Below are 17,408 nucleotides of genomic sequence, written 5' to 3' on the forward strand. Positions count from 1 at the left end.
AGTTGCTTTGGGTGACACCACCTCTTTCCCATACATGCTCCGAAATGTGTGATCAGGCTTTACTAAAGTGGAAAGAGCTGCTTCTATCTATTCATTTCCATTCTGTGAGCGATTGTAACAAAGCAGCTTCTCCATTCAAAGCACATCAAATATTCATCCATTACCGCCGATGAATTTCCATTAGACATGTAAACAAATCTAACAAGTAAGTAATGCTGCAAATAGAATAGGACATTAGATGACGCTATGTAATTGTACAGATTCCAGTATTTATCTTCTGACCAAATAGATGGATTATTAGTAACCATTAGATGTGCACTAACTTTTGCATGCTTGTTGTTCACATGTCTTGGAGCAGGATATAGTACATAGAATTACAAATGGATTCAGTTTTTCTATTAATGGAAAATAAAAACTCCTTCCCATCCCACCACCCCCTTTCCTTAACGTCTCCTTGGTCAAAGGGTTTGGAAAAAAAAAACCAAGTACAACTGCTTATCCACTTATCTGACTGATATTTAAAATAATCACCTAAAAATAGAACTTTAATAAGAAATATTTGTTTTACTGTTTAAGCCTAAAACTTCTCTCCCCAATTAAACTCCTGCAAGAAGAGAAGCCAGCAGCAGGAGTGTGTGTTCCCTAGGATCGCCCATCACTGCTGCTTGAGAGAGGGGGAGAGACTAGGGGTGGGGAAGTGAGTCCATGCGGGAACGCACATCGTATGTCGTTGTCAGGTTGGTGACTGCAAAAAAGTGAATAATATACAGTAATCGTTCATAAAAGTCGTACTGTGTGTACCCACCATAAGATCACCAATCACACTGTAGCTGGGGGGCAGAGAAGGATGAAAAGCTGCAGCTCCTCTGCGCCCTGATCACAGGTGACCCCATTAGGATTGTCCATCACTGAGGCCAGGATAAACAGGAGACTGGGCGGGGAGCAGCAGTGTAGAGGTGTGGACAGAACGCTCTGTGACTGGCAGCGGCTGCAGGAAGATTACCTTACAGCAGCCACCAGTGGGCGTTTCTGGCAGGGCGCATCAGTGGTGACAGTGTCAGGGAAATCCCAGCTTTGCAAGTGCTTATAGGATTCCAGCATATGACAACATTTTTGGGGCATTTTAGGAACACTTGCCCTGCTGCAGCCCATTTAACTACCAACATGTACAACATTATTTTTGTTTCTGAAGTCTAGAATCCTTGTGGTAGTATCAGAACACTGGAAATATTAGTGGAAAACTGTCAAAATTTATAACCTTAAAACTGACTTCACAGCAATTGTTTCTTAAAAGAAAACGAATAATAATTAGGCAGATTTCCTACCGTCAGTATGAAAGCCATCTAAGCACTGTGTAACTGAAGAAAGGGTACACAGAACTGAGTGGAGATACCTACCTGCTCCCATATTATTTCAGCAATTTCATCTATTACGACTCCCAATTCCCGAAACTCTCCGGAGTACTTCACATATGCCCAGGTGCAGAAAGACAGTAAGGCCAATCCCATGACCAGGTTGCAAATGTTTGCTATAGAGTTCAGGCCAATGAAACCAGTCAGCCCTGAGATAATGTACATTGCAAACATGACCGCAAACAAAGTGGCCGGGGTGCGAGCAGCATAAAAGATATTTTTGCCATCATTGTGTTTAATGAAGAGTGCATAGGATTCGTCTATCTCCTCCCCCAGCTTGTCCTGGTATCGGCGACAGAACTCCTCTCCTCCCATCTTCTTCACTGAACGGAACTGCTTTATACACACTTCTTTCACATCCAAGTGCTTCCGTTCAAGATCTGCGGGTGCAATGTATGGTTTATCTCCTCCACAGACCTGTAGGAGACACCTTTATTACATGTGCGCACGGTCACTCGTGCAATTATACATTTTTTGGGCCGAGTTTACATGACAACTTGCTTGTACAGGTTCAGTCTCCCATATCCAAATATTCCAAAATACAGTCCAAAATACGGTATGGTTCAATGTCCACAAACTTTGATGAAGGCACAAAATTATTCAAAATATTGTATAAAATTACCTTCAGGCTGTGGGTATGTGTATATGAAACAAATTCCATGTATGTACAACAAACTTTGTTTAAGCCACAAAATTATTAAAAATATTGTATAAAATTACCTGCAGGCTGTGTGTATAAGGTGTATATTAACCAGAAATGCATTCTGTGTATAGATTTGGGTCCCATTCCCATGATATTTCATTATGGTATGCAATTATTCCAAAATACAGAATATTCAGATATCCAAAATACCCCTGGTCCCAAGCATTTTGGATATGGGACACTCAACCTGTATAAGAAAATGTGGTTTCTTATAAAGGTGATTAAAAGAAAAGTTTTTCCCATTCTGACAGAATGCAAAACTTTTTCTCTTGGTTGTAGCTGCCTATGGAGAATTTCAGTGGTAGTCTTGTCAGGCGTGCCTTACATGCAGCAATGTGTGCCACCAGGAGTGCTCTGCGCGCAGTAATGTATGCTGCCAGACGTGCCCTGTACGCAGTAATGTATGCCGTCAGGAGTTTATTGAGCACCATCAGGAGTGCCCTGTGCACAGTAATGTATGCTGCCGGACGTGCACTGCACGCAGTAATGTATGCTGTTAAGAGTGTATTGCGCATCATCAGGAGTGCCCTGTGCGCAGTAACGAATGCTGCCAGATCTGCCCTGTAGGCAGTAATGTATGCCGACAGGAGTACCCTTCATGCAGTAATGAATGCTTAGTAAATAAAAGGAAAAAACTGTTCTATTGCTGGTACTCATATTATATTGACTGTGTAAATATCTTAAAACTAGTTCCTTTATTATGTCCTTAAAATTTGAACAAAATATATTAAGGCTTAGGGGTATATTTACTAAAGTGAGAGTTTTTAGAAGTTGAGATGTTGCCCATAGCAACCAGATTCTACTTAACATTTAACTAGCACCTGCTTGAAGATAATAGCTAGAATCTGATCGGTTGCTATGAGCAACATCTTCACTTCTAAAAACTCTCACTTTAGTAAATGTACCCCTTATTGTAAGAATATATATTAAATTGTACCAATAAAGACTGTAAAAAAACAAGTTTTGTGATTATATTTTCAATTAAGTAAATTTTGTCTGTTCACCATTTCCCACTCAGGGCCGGATTACCCCCGCCTGAGTTTGGCTCAAACAGAAATCCGCGGTAAGTGCCCTTATTGTGGGTGCTGAAAACGCATAACCCATAGCTCCGGGCACTTATCCTAAAATCTATGCGTTAATGTGCGTTTGCCGCGGATTTACATCGCAAGGAAAAGGGCTTGATAATTGAATTGCTCCAGGCGTAAAAGTTCGAGGCTACTAGCCCTTTTCCTCGCTATGTAATTTTCAAGGCTAACTGAATCCGGCCCAAAGTATGTATTAACAAATAAAACCACCCAGCTGTTCTTATGGATCATAATAGTGGTACACCAATGCAGAATGAGCGGGTCAAACCACAATAGAAGGTGCTCTTAAAAATGTTTGTTTGTCGGTTGTATAAATTGGTGTGACACTATCATTCAAACTGATAGACTGCAGTAAAATACCTACAGGTGTGTCCTCATACACCCAGCGCGAGACACCAGGAGAGAGTGAGCTGCACCAAAAGTGTCTTTTTTGCTTGAATGTGCGCCTTTAGGTGCCCACACAGACAGCTTGCAAAAGATGTGATGTCGTTAACTATTTCCCTTGAACTCCTCGGGGAACTCACTGGCACTCCTACACAGACAATATCTTGCTAAACTGTGCATTGTGACAAACGGCCTATCGTGTGTCCTTAATGATTCCCACTGCATCGTTAAGGAGATTGCCAGATCTTACCTGCAGTAGGTAAGATCTGAATATACGACAAACAACCTGCGGGGACCGAGCATCGGATCGTTATCGTTCCTGGAAGCTGCACGATTTGCACTTTTTAAAACGATGTATCGTTCAGATTAGTCGTTTTCATGCAAATAGTGCAGTGTGTGGGCACCTTTAGGTGCAAAGCATTACAAAAAAAAAGAAAGAGATGGCACGGATTCATTTAATATGCAACACTTATATATCTGAGGCTGAATCTGTACAACGAATCCGAGTGTGAAAAAAAGCTGCAGCATTGTAGCACTTCATATACAGATTCAGGCTCTGTTGCATACAGATATACAAGAGTCACACATCAAATTAATCAGTGCAGTTGTAAAGCAGTTTTGTCGCACTGCGACTAAGAAGTTCATGCAAGCAAAAAAGATTCTCCGAGAAGAGCTGTTTGGAGAGACTGAGGTAATAGTGTATGAGGGTACCACTAATATGATATATAAGAGTTACACAGGTTCTGGGGATGAGGGGCTGGCTTCATACACACAGAGTCACTCATCTCTTTCAAAGTGTTGTTATATCACTTTTCCAACAGCAACATACATGAAATACGGAGTTAGTCAGCCCTCTGTGTTTGCATAAAAAACGTTGACATTAAACAGTGTGCATTATTAGCATTTCACTCACTGCCTCATCTTACAGCAGCCTCCCGGGGGCTATAGCAGAGTGCCTGGCAGGCTCATGAGCCACCCAGAACTCGATACTTTCAGACTGTGACAGACAGCATAATCCAGGGCTCGACAAATCCCGGGGCCAGGTCACCATTACGACCAGATTTTGCTGCCTGGCGACCAGGTTTTATAGGGAGGGCAGAAGCAGATCTATCAACCCCACGCGGCGCCTCCCCCCAGCCAATCGCCATGTGGCGTCTAGCAAGCCAATCACCGTGCGGCGTCACCCCTGCTAATCGCCTTCTCGGCGGCACCTGTTTGCACTGCATCCATCGGGCAGGTGTATTGTCGGTGCCGGGCCAGTCTAGCAGCTGGCGCTCCTTCAGCAAGCTGAGCTCTGTGCACGAAGGAGGCAGGGAAGGTGGACACTGCAGAGAGGAGGAAGCTGCAACAGTAACTCGGCCCGGGGCTCCTAGCAAAAGCAAGGAGGTAACCACTACCCCATGTGCTGCATAACACACTTTTAATCCTGTAATTTTTTTTTTTTGGGAGGGGGTTGGGTGGTCTGGCTCCTACACTTTCGCCCTGGCTCCTAGATTTTAGAAAAATTTGTCAAGCCCTGGCATTATCAATCCACAATCTTTGTTCCTGGCAAAATTTAGCATACAGAGATTACAAACAGCAGGGGAGAATGATCGCAGCCACACAGTGCCACTCTGGACGGGCCCCCCTTATGTCTAGAATGGGACTCCAGTCCCGGCATTCCCACCCCCAATGGCAGTCCTGCTAGACATGGTCGTCAATGTTGGTCTGCAAATTGATTTCAGGGAGTGATTCAGCTGCGGAAGCAGTGACAGGGATCACGCAAATTCCCAATTATCAGGAATCTGCGCATTTGCCTGACCAGTACTGCACCTGTGCTGCACGGGTCTGCAAACCCGCATGCAGTCTGGCAGCATATTGTCAGTGATCGATAGTCTGCAATTGTTACTGGGCAGGGAGGGGGCGTCAATGGGCTTCGTTTCCCAAAACGGAGGTGTCGCCGCCGTTGGGGTGGAGAGGCCAGGATCTCCGTTGGCTGATGGAGATTTCCTGGCCTCTTTTACTTCTCTGCAGTGGCCGGCTTGCATGACTCCATAGTTGCTCAGCCAGCCGAAGGGACTGCAGATTGTTCTTGGACGCAGCTTGGATCGGTAATGCATGCAGGAGGCGTAACGCATTACCATACTACAGCTATAGTAGCTGCTAACATGTTAGCAGCTGCGATAGCATATCCATCCGCAGCTGAATCACCCCCTCTGTTCTACAGTGATTTCTGAAACTATTGATTTCGAAAGATAATGGGATTTTGGTACCTACCGGTAAATCCTTTTCTCTGATTCTACAGGGGACACTGGAGGTGCTTACGCTGGGGTATAGAGGTGTGGATAGCTGGAGCCGGCACTTTAAATAATTTAGAAGTGTGAAGCTCCTCCCCCTCTATGCCCCATCAGCCCTCAGTTTAGAAAATGAAGACCGAGAGGAGATGGAGAACAAGCGGAGTAAAAAAGGAGAGAAGAACACACAATAACAGAATCATACAAGCCAAACAGGCAGGCAAAGAGCGCAGAGGTGGGCGTCCAGTGTCCCCTGTGGAATCAGAGAAAAGTATTTACCCATTTTCTCTTTCATCCACTAGGGGACACTGGAGGTGCTTACGCTGGGGATGTCCCAAAGTTTTCACCACGGGCGGGAGTGCTCTGCGGCGCCTGCAGACGGTCAAAACGGAATGCCGAAGTAGCAAACGTATCAAATTTGTAAAATCTGACAAACGTGTGCACTGAAGACCAAGTGGCCGCATGGCACAATTGTGACGTGAAGGCTCCTCTACCGGCCGCCCATGACGCACCCACAGAACGTGTGGAATGAGCCGAAATGGACGAAGGAGGCCGACGGTCGGCACTAACATAAGCCTGATGAATAGTCAGCCGGATCCAACCTGCCAAAGTCTGCTTAGACGCTGGCCAACCCCTCCGAAGAGCATCATTGAGGACAAAAGGCAACCCAGACTTACGGATGGACGCTGTCCTGGCAATATAGATGAGGAGAGACCTAACCACATGCAAGGTAGAAGAACCACCAGAGCCCTCCACCAACGATGGTACCACAATAGGCTGATAGATATGGAAAGCCGACACAACTTTGTGAAGGAAAGCTGCTACCGTACGGAGCTCCGCCCTATCAGCATGAAACACAAGGTAAGGTGGCTTAAAGGACAAAGCACCCAATACCGAAACTCTACAAGCTGAAGCGAGAACCAGGAGGAGTACAGTCTTCCCAGACAGGTACTTAAGATCAACCTCCTCCAAAAGGTTCAAACCTGGGCGACTGAAGAAACAGAAGCACTAAGTTTAGGTCCCAGGGAGCTATTGGAGGTACAAAAGGAGGCTGCACTCGTAAGACCCCTTGAAGAAACGTCTGCACCTCAGGAATGAGGGCCAATTCCTTTGAAAGAAAATGGAAAGGCAGAAAACCTGCACCTTTAAGGTTGCCAGTCAAAGGCCAGAATCCAGACCCGTCTGAAGGAAAAACCGAAACCGCGACAAACGAAAAGTCCTAGACGGAAGACTCCGACCGGAACACCATGAGATATAAACACGCCAGATGCGATGATCATCACAGGCGAAATTGGCTTCCTGGTGCGTAGCATGGTGGGAACAACAGTGTCTGGGATTTCTTTGCGTTTTAGGATACCGGTTTCAAGAGCCACTCCGTTAAACGCAGCTGCACTAAGTTGGGGTGTATGAAAGGGCCCTGCTGTACAAGCTCTGGGCGCAGGGAAAGGGGCCACAGATCATCTGACAATAGGAACCGAAGGTCCGAGAACCAACTTCTCCGAGGCCAGTTCAGAGCCACGAGAATTACAGAGGCTGACTCTTGTTTTATCCTTTTTAGAAGAAGAGGAAGAAGCGGAATCGGAGGAAAAAAGGTAAACGAAGTCGTAGACCCACGGACTTGTCAGAGCATCTACTGCTTCCGCCCGCGGATCTCAAGTTCTTGACACGTATACTGGAAGCTGACTATTCAATTGTGACGCCATGAGGTCCACCTGAGGACATCCCCATCAACGTATCAGCGTGTTGAACACATCTGGATGAAGCTTCCATTCCCCGGTATGGATATCCTGTCGATTTAGGTAATCTGCATCCCAGTTGTCCAGACCCGGGATGAATAACGCCGACAGGATTACTGGTTCTCGGCCCACCGGAGGATCAGAGTTACTTCTCGCATAGCCATGCGACTCAGAGTCCCTCCTTGGCAATCGATGCAAGCGAAGGCCGTTGTGTTGTCGGACTGAACTCTTACCGGACGAGCCTTTAGAAACTCTGTTGCCTTTATCAGAGCATTGTAAATCGCTCTGAGGTCCAACACCTTTATGGGCCACTTCTGTTCTAGAAGGGACCATCGACCCTGAAAGTGATAATCGAGGACTATTGCTCCCCATCCTCGAAGGCTGGCATCCGTTGTTACGATGATCCAGTCCCACACTCCGAATCTTCTGCCAGCTAACAGATTGTGTCCACCAAAGAAGGGCCACTCTGGTAACCGGGCTCAGACGGATCTGTCGATGTAGAAGCAGATGGGACCCTGATCCCTGTGCTAGCAGGTCCAGCTGAAACACCCTGGAGTGGAACCGGCCAAACTGTAGTGCCTCGAAAGCAGCTACCATCATCCCCAAGAGACGCGGACAAAGAAGCATTGACACCTTCTTTGGTCTGAGGACCAACTAAACTAACAACCGGATATCCCTGGTCTTGTCTGTTAGAAGAAAAAATCCTCTGTGATTCTGTATCCAATATCATGCCCAGAAACAGAAGTTTCTGGAACGTATTGAGATTCGGCTTGTTGAAGTTGATTATCCAACCGTGTTGGATTAGAGTGTGATATGTCAGTAAGCCATGATGTGATAGAAGAGATACCGATGGAGCCTTGAGTAACAGGTCGTCCAAATAAGGGGTTATATTCACTCCTGATGACCGAAGGAGGGCGATCATGACTGACATGCATCTGGTGAAGATGCAGGGAGCCGATGATAACCCGAACGGCAATGCCCGAAACTGATAATGATCCTTCAATATGGCAAAGCGCAGAAAGGCCTGGTGTGGTTCCCAAATGGGAACATGGAGATAGGCATCCTTGATATCCAGGATAGTAGGAACTCCCCTGGTTCCAAGCTCGCTATGACTATTTTTGAAACAATACATCTTCAGATACAGAATCAAGGACTTGAGGTTTAAGATGTGTCTGACCGAACCATCCGGTTTGAGCACTACAAACAGGTTTGAGTAAATCCCATACCTCGTTGATGCTCCAGACCTAACACAGATGATACTATTAGAGACTGGATTGCCTCCTGTAGAACCCTCTTGTCTGCAGATACTGGCAGACTCATAGTGAAGAACTGAGGTGGAGGGGGGACCTCGAAGTCTATTTGGTACTCCAGGGAAATTAGTCTCCACGGTTCTAAAGAGGTCTGGTTCCGAACTTGTTGAAATTTCTGCAAGCGGGCTCCCACCGCAGGGGACCCCAGGTGGAACGGAAGTCAGTCATGCCACCAGTTTCTCAGCTGGTTTAGGGTCCTGTCGACAAGCAACAGTGTGTGTGGGCGACCTCTACCGCTTCTTGCTTGCGTGGGAGCACCTCTGGCTCTACCACAAAAGGAATTTGGCGCACGAAAGAAATGAAATCAAGGTCCAGTGTAAGATCTTCTGGGAGATGGAGCAGTAGACGGGAGGAAAGAATACTTACACACACACACACACACACCCCCCCCCCCGTGTCCAATTTTCGGGCCAAAAATAAAGTCACCAATGAATGGTGAACACTCCGCTGCACGCTTGGATTCTGCATCTGCTTGCCAAGCGCGCAAGCTTGTCCCTAGAGGCTTCTCCCAGGTAAACTGCAGACACACGTATGTGTGCTAGTAGACGTAATTCTGCTCTGGAAGGACTTGGGTCCAAACCTGTATCAACTGGTCAGCCCGGCAAACCACAGCCCTGTTAACCCAGGCGGTAACAAGGGTAAGTCTATGTTGAGCTTCCACTGCATTATAGTCATTTAGTACAGTAGCTCCTGTACTAGAAGTGCTGTTCTCTTAGAGATGGGAGATTGACGCATCTACATGAAGAGACGTTTCCCACTTTTCCAACATAGACGATGGAAAAAGATAGCTAGCCAGAAACAGACGTGGAATTCTGAACCACTTAGTCGGCTGTTTCCAGGTCACAGAAAGCTGCTGTGACAACGGAAAAACAGCCGTGTACATGAACTAATTCATACTTTGGGACGCAGTAATTATATCCTTAGGTAAATTGAGGATATAACTAACTGGCAAAATTAGAGATTCCACCCCGGGAGAGGCGGACTCTAACTCCCGTTAATGGTGTGAATTGGAGGGTACAGACACCGCTGTACCCATAACCTGTACCATGGTGTCTAGAGATCTGGTTAACCCAGCCACCCAGAGAGGAAATAGTAGACGCAGATATGCGTGTACTGATCACCAATATTGAGAGCTGTGTGTCTCAGCTAACTGTGACGTTAAGTCCGTCATAACTCCTACCATGTCAGCGGCCCATAGAGGTGAGTTAGTAACAGCCATAGATGGATCCATTGTTATACAAGCGTCACATAACGTGGACCCAGCGGCATGCCAGTTACACTTAGAACAGACAAACAGCTTTTGAGAAGCCTTTGTTCTGCTTGACATTGATACACACAGTCACTCAGAAGGACACACTGAAAACATAAGGCTGGTCTGGGACACAGAGGAGGAGATACACCCCACTCTCCCCCCACAGATTAGACTCCCTGCACTTCTTCACAGCCTTCTGTACCAGGGATGTAGGGCTAATAGTTGTGCAGGAGTCCAGCCTTTTGTAGCCATGCAGCTGCACTCTGCCTTCAGGAGGGAGAGAATGCAAGCATTAAGTTTTGCAAAATATGGCAGGCACGCTGTTTGTAATAGCTCTGTGCCTATGCAGTGTGAGAGAGACTGCGCTGGGTAGCTCCGCCCCCCGCCTTATAAAGTCTGTCTGCAGTCTGAAATGGCTGCCCCCGTCTAACGGAGGAGCTCATTGTGCAGGACAGACTCAGCGGAGTCCTGGAGAGTTCAGCCCCGCAATGCAGCCCTTAGCGGCAAGCAGGGACTGATTACAGCTGATTCTTGTATGCCCCCGAGTGAAGCAGCGCAATGTACAGACTGGGCGGCGAACGGGCGGGCGGCAGGCGACGTGCGCCAGGGGGGGTGCAGGTTGGAGTTCAGCCCCGCAATGCAGGCCCCCTCAGTCCCTCTGCAGACCTTAGCAGCAAGCAGGGACTGATTACAGCCTATCCGGCTGTTCTCTTGTATGCCCCCGTCTGAAGCAGCGCAGCAGCGCTATGTACACACTGGGCGGCGAGCGGGCGGGCGGCAGGCGACGTGCGCCGGGGGGGTGCAGGTCGGAGCAGGGAATGCACAGCAAAACTCACTGCGCTCCCCGGAGGCTCTCACAGCATGCAGCACACTCTTCTAGCTGTGCTGTGGCGATAAGCACTGTGCACTCCTTCCTGTTCTACTAAGAACAGGGCGCCAGGTACCCGGACCCCACCTTTAGAGAGGTGGCGAAGGGTACCTAATATAGTGTAAAAGGTGTACAAAATAAATAAACCTAAATAAAAGAAAATAATAAACATATATGTGCTGCTGGATCACAGCAGATTGTGACCAGCTCCATGAGGCACATTTTCTAAACTGAGGGCTGATGGGGCATAGAGGGGGAGGAGCTTCACACTTCTAAATTATTTAAAGTGCTGGCTCCAGCTATCCACGCCTCTATACCCCAGCGTAAGCACCTCCAGTGTCCCCTAGTGGATGAAAGAGAAATACTGATTTCTGTTCTGTAAGTCAGTCTGCTCCTGGTACAACCCCATTCCAACGGTATGATAATACGCCTGCCTGCACTGTCATTTACTCCTAATTTTACTCCTAATTTGCATAGTTATTCAGGTTATAGACTAGGACAACGTAAAATAAAAATAAATAAAGGCTGCAGGTGTACTTCAGGGCCCAGTCCTTATTCGTACAATTCAATACATTTCACAGCATTTGAATTTTAAGGGAATAATAAAAAAAAAAAAGTTAAATTTTAAAGATATTAACACAATTAATACCATAAGAATACCCAAACAGAATGCTTCATTTACTTTGCTATGCATGTTTCATATTCCATGAAGCACAAAATACAAACTATTGATGATTTGGTTACTTTTCTGAGTGTGGAATATGTATTGTACCACTGAACATGTTAATTCTTTCTTGTGCGGATCATTCATCTCTTTTGGCAGTAATGTATGCGGTCAGAACATTCCTGCATGCAGTAATGTATGCTGTCAGAACATTCCTGCGTGCAGTAATGTATGCTGTCAGAACGGTCCTGCGTGCAGTAATGTATGCTGTCAGAACGGTCCTGCGTGCAGTAATGTAAGCTGTCAGAACGGTCCTGCGTGCAGTAATATATGCCGTCAGAACGGTCCTGCGTGCAGTAATGTATGCCGTCAGAACGGTCCTGCGTGCAGTAATGTATGCCGTCAGAACATTCCTGCGTGCAGTAATGTATGCTGTCAGAACATTCCTGCATGCAGTAATGTATGCTGTCAGAAAGCACTGGACAATCACCTGTTTATAGTTACAGCTATTCACATGGAGCATACCATGTAGAGTTAAGCACAGGTTTACGTAAATAGTCAGTCAATGGACCTTTGCATTTCAGAAAACACACACACACACACATATATACATACACACACACCGTATATGGAATGAGCATTTGGCGTATTCAAGTTTGAAAGACTGAACCGTACAATGAAGCAACTATTCAGGTTTAGAAGACAACTCACCTGTTCCATACATTTGCTGTATGTGTCCTTGGCGCCAGCAACTGCTGCCAGGTTATTTGCCTCTGCTGTTGCCTACAGGAAAAAATAAAAGCTCTAGATTAGTAATTTGCAAATAAGACCGTCTGATTTGGCAAAAGTAATGCGGTTTTCAGAAATACCTGAAGCATGGATTTGGGATGGGGAAGCTCTTCTCCTTGATAGATTTTGATGTATGCCTACCACAGAAATAAAATGAACAGCATGAAAAATTGCAAGCTGTAGGAAATGGAAAATTACAGTGGCGCTTGAAAGTTTGAGAACCCTTCAGAATCCTCTATATATCTGCTGAAATTTGGCCTAAAACTACCACAGATTTTCACACAAGTGCTAAAAGCAGATAGAGAACCAAATCAAACTGAGAGAAATAAAATTAGACATGCACTTTTTTTTTTTTTTTAGGAAAATGATCCAATATCTCATATCTGTGAGTGACAAAAGTATGTGAACCTTTAGGCATAGCAGATATTTTGAAGGTGAAATTAGAGTCAGTTATTTTCAATATATGGGATGACAATCAGGTATGAGTGGACAACCTATATTTTTAAAAGAACAGGGAGCTATCAAAGTCTGATGTTCACAACACGTTTGTGGAAGTGTATCATGCCACGAACAAAAAGATTTCTGTGGACCTCAGAAAAAGAGTTGCTGATGCTCATCAGGCTAGAAAAGGTTACAAAATCTCTAAAGAGTTTGGACTCCACCAATCAACAGTCAGATTGTATACAAATGGAGGAAATACCTGACCATTACTACCCTCCCCAGGAGTGGTTGGTCGACCAACAAAGATCAAGCCAAGAGCAAGGCATCTAATAGTTTGCAAGGTCACAAAGGAACCCAAGGTAACCTCTAAGTAACTGAAGGCCTTTCTCACATTAGCTAGTGTTAAGGTTCATGAGTCCACCATCAGGAGGACACTGAACAACAATGGTGTGCATGGCAGGATTGCAAGGAGAAAGCCACTGCTCTCCAAAAAGAACATTGCTGCCCATGTGCAGGTTTGCTAAAGATCACCTGGACAAGCCAAAAGACTAGTGGAACAATGTTTTGTGGACAGAGGAGTCCAAACTAGAGCTTTTTGGTTTAAATGAGAAGTGTTATTTTTGGAGACAGGAGAACAATGCATTCCAGCATAAAAACCTCATACCATGTGAGAAACACAGTGGTGGTGGTTGTATCATGGTTTGGATTTGTGTTGCTGCATCTGCCCCAGGATGACTTGCCGTCATTGACGGGACTCTTAATTACACCAGAACATTCTTAAGAAAAATTTCAGGACATCTGTCCATGAGCTGCATCTCAAGAGAATGTGGGTCATTCAGCAAGACAAGCACACAAGTCATTCGACCAAAGAATGGTTAAAAAAGAACAAATTTAAAGTTTTGGAATGGCCAAGTCAAAGTCCTGACCTTAATCCAAACAAAATGTTGTGGAAGAACCTAAAGCGAGTAGTTCATGGGAGGAAACCCACCAACATAACAGAGTTGAAGCTGTTTTGTATGGAGGAATGGGGTAAACTTCCTCCAAGGCAATGTTCAGGACTAATCAACAATTACCGGAAACGTTTAGAAGCAGTTATTGCTGCACAAGGGGGTCATACCAGATACTGAAAGCAAAGGTTCACATACTTTTGCCACTAACATATGTGATATTTTCTCAACAAAAAAATGAGCACGTGCAATTTTGTTGGTCTCATTTGTTTGATTTGGTTCTCTATCTACTTTTAGGACTTGTGTGAAAATTTGAGGAAGTTTTAGGCCAAATTTCAGCAGAAATATAAAAAATTCTGAAGGGTACACAAACTTTCAAGCACCACTGTATACCGGAGAACACTGCAGTTCCAGCAACACTCACACCTGTATCGGAGTGCCCTTACATGAATGACACCATTAAAAACTATAAATGAATACTTTACTTACTGTACTTATCTATGGCATCATTGGTTGGTTCACAGGAGAGCACCAGTCACACCCATTTGGTCAGCGTTATTTAGGCTGAGTGTTAAGAGTACGGCAGGGGATCTTTCCAGCCGTCAGAACCTAGTGAATCCCAAGTACAGCACAACCTCAGAAATACCATTTCATTTTTTTTTAGGCTGAGTACACACTAGGTCGACGAGTCAGCCATCCTGACGAATGGTAAGTGTATACACATTTACCAATTTGTTTGCCCGATGTGCCAGGTTCGACAGTCCGCTGTACACATCCAGTGATGCACTGCACATATAATGCCCGTTCAATGGAACGAGCAATATATCCATCAGTGTGTACCCAGCTTAAAATATGCCCAGCGCTGAACCTTTGCATTACCCAACTGCATGAACATAATCTGTTTGCAAGGGCTGTGTATTTTGCCACGCTTCCTGGTATAAACATGACACAGGTATTCTGCAGAATGATACCCACAGGTGACACGTACCTTGAAATACTCAAGGAGATCTCGACAAGTCACCTTGGAGCCACCAATTTCCTTTTCTACCAAGTACTTCGGAGAAAGTAGTAAAGGGACCAGCTTTTGAAGTTCCTTTTTAAACTCGTCATCTATGTCTTATATAGAGAGAGATATGATTTCAAAATTAGAGTTTAAAATGTGATGATACTGTAAGTACTATTTAATTGCAGATGCACCAGCTATCCGAAGAATGGCTACCTGTAATCTTCGAAACAAATGTTTAAGTACTATGCTTTTTATGAAAAACACCTAAATAATGAGGCATAATAAACTTACCTATTAATTTGCCATCAAAATATGGATTGGTTGCAACTTTAAGCCCAGGATGTGGCAAGAGGAAACAGCCGATATTGGTAAAACAAGAGTGTATATGTTTCCTGACATTTTGTAACTCTTCGTGTTGGGTCTGTTTTACCTGCCAGACAAAGGGGAATGATCTGCAATGTTTTAAGGGAAATTAAACGCTAGATGTGACTACTAGAGAATCACTTTACAGGAAGTCTCATTAACAACTCTCTGGAGCATTGTCTCAAATAGCTCTACTTGCCTTTGGGTTCCCAATAACAATATATGTGATTTGCTTTGTATGAGAGCAGATTTAAACCCGCGTATCTAAAAAGATCATCTACCCACCCCCAAGAAAAAAATAAAAACCACCACCACCACCACACACACATGCACTTTGGGGATAATCACTGTTCTAGCGAAAATGTGATAGCAAAAATTAAAAAAACACAAGACACAAAGAACATGCTCATTTGGCTAATAAAACAACTCTACCTGCAATCGCTTTTCCAAAAACAAGTTTCCACCTTCTAAACCATATGAGTGCTCATAAGGATAGCTCCAGTCTCTGATTAAAAACATAAGGGTCTGTAATGAAAAATTATACATTATAAATCTATAAAAGATAAATACACTCCTACAAAGCAGATATTCCTACAGATGAGTACAAAAGTTACCACCTCCGATTTGCCTAATTAGTATTATTTTTCCATGTTACACCGACTCTTTACATCTTTTTCCTTTACAATAATACTTAATATGCCCAAATGCAGTAATTAAGCACTGCTAAGAGCCCAAAGCTTATGGACAAGTTTTGCATAACTCACAGTAAACAGCAGCCAACAGCACTAAAATCTGCTCCACACATAAAGCACAGAGCATTTTGCTGCAAGCATAGGACTCACTGAGGGGGATGTATTCGGCATCCCGGCGTGTGGGATGCTGACAGTCTAAATACCGGCACCGAAATCCCGACAAGTCAGAATCTCGGCACCAGCATCTCGCCCGCCGGCATCCTGAAGGTATGTATCGGGGTGTTAGGGGGAGGTTAGGGTTAGGCAGTAAGGGGAGGGCTATGGTTAGGCACAGGGGAGGGGGTGTTAGGTTTAGGGTGCGGGGAGGATAGGCTTAGGCACTGGGGGGTGAGAGGTTAGGCTAGGGGTTAGGAAAACACTTACCGTTGTTGTTTATGGGTGTCAGGATTCTGGCTGTTGGTATTCTGACCAGCGGTATCCCGACACCCTGGATTTCATACCTAACCCCTCAGACACTATACTAACATACATACATAAGCAGTTCATAGTCTGAAACGAAAACAATGATCTCACTACATTGTGCATACAAGCTTGATCCCTAATGTGCATTCAAAAAGGAGGGACACACAGATTTCACATAAGCTAAACCGGCTCCCTCATTGCCACTCTCACCACTGCCTTCTGGTTCAGACGGAGCTACTTTTGCAACATTGCTTATATAGCTTGTATCCCATTATAAGCAATGTTCCTTACTGTAAGTTTTTTGCACTCTTTTCTTTTTGTATTTGATTTGTTTCTGAACTATAAAGCACTGCAGATTCCTTGTGGTGTCATAAAGGACAATCGTGATAAATGCAACTTTGTAAGTGAGAGGAGTGCAGTGCTGGACAATCAGAGCTGCTAGAGAAAATACCCTCTATGGCCGCGGGCCATTTTGATAGATAGATCTATCTAACATTATTTGCAGGCCCTATGCAGACCACGCCCCCCTCCGTGTGATGTCCTACGGGGTGCGGGGCCACAATCGTCGGTGATTACAGCAATGCCCGAAGCATCCTGAGGATGCTCCGGGAGCTGTAAGAGCAGCGGTATGACTGTCTGCAGCGTCCTAAGGATGCTCCAGGCGGCCAAGCTGCATTTATTCTGGCTGGAAAGAATAAACAAAACTGTTAATAATCTTATACATAACTTATGATGAATACTATCCAAAACTACATTTTAAGTTGTGGGTGGAGTCATTTTTTAAAGTGTACTGATGAGGGACATTACGCAGAGAACGCATATCTCTACTGTATTGTATTGTCTCCCTCATGCCTCAGTGATATCACTAGTTCAGGTGTATTCAATGTGCGGCCCTCCAGCTCCTGTGGAACTACACATTCCAAAATGCCCTAATAGCAAAACTGTTAGGCTTGCTGGGATGTGTAATTCCACAGCAGCTGGAGGGACGCATGTTGAATTAGTTCCTAGTGAGTTTACAGTC

General features: G+C 45.0%; 1 protein-coding gene across 3 annotated transcripts in view; it reads right to left on the reverse strand.

Annotated features, from left to right (window-relative positions):
• Positions 1-17,408, reverse strand: part of ATL2 (atlastin GTPase 2) — a 109,888-nt gene that overhangs the window by 4,950 nt on the left and 87,530 nt on the right. For all 3 annotated transcript variants that reach the window (XM_088477372.1, XM_088477371.1, XM_088477373.1), the window contains exons 7-12: positions 15,666-15,758; positions 15,162-15,300; positions 14,853-14,980; positions 12,557-12,613; positions 12,399-12,470; positions 1,398-1,829 (exon numbers count right to left, since the gene is read on the reverse strand). In XM_088477372.1, the coding sequence (XP_088333498.1) occupies positions 1,398-1,829; positions 12,399-12,470; positions 12,557-12,613; positions 14,853-14,980; positions 15,162-15,300; positions 15,666-15,758 (921 nt within the window). The remainder of the gene's footprint in view (positions 1-1,397; positions 1,830-12,398; positions 12,471-12,556; positions 12,614-14,852; positions 14,981-15,161; positions 15,301-15,665; positions 15,759-17,408) is intronic.

Source organism: Taudactylus pleione, unplaced genomic scaffold, assembly GCF_031769625.1.
Source record: "Taudactylus pleione unplaced genomic scaffold, aTauple2 ptg000201l, whole genome shotgun sequence".
Taxonomy (NCBI): Eukaryota; Metazoa; Chordata; class Amphibia; order Anura; family Myobatrachidae; genus Taudactylus; species Taudactylus pleione.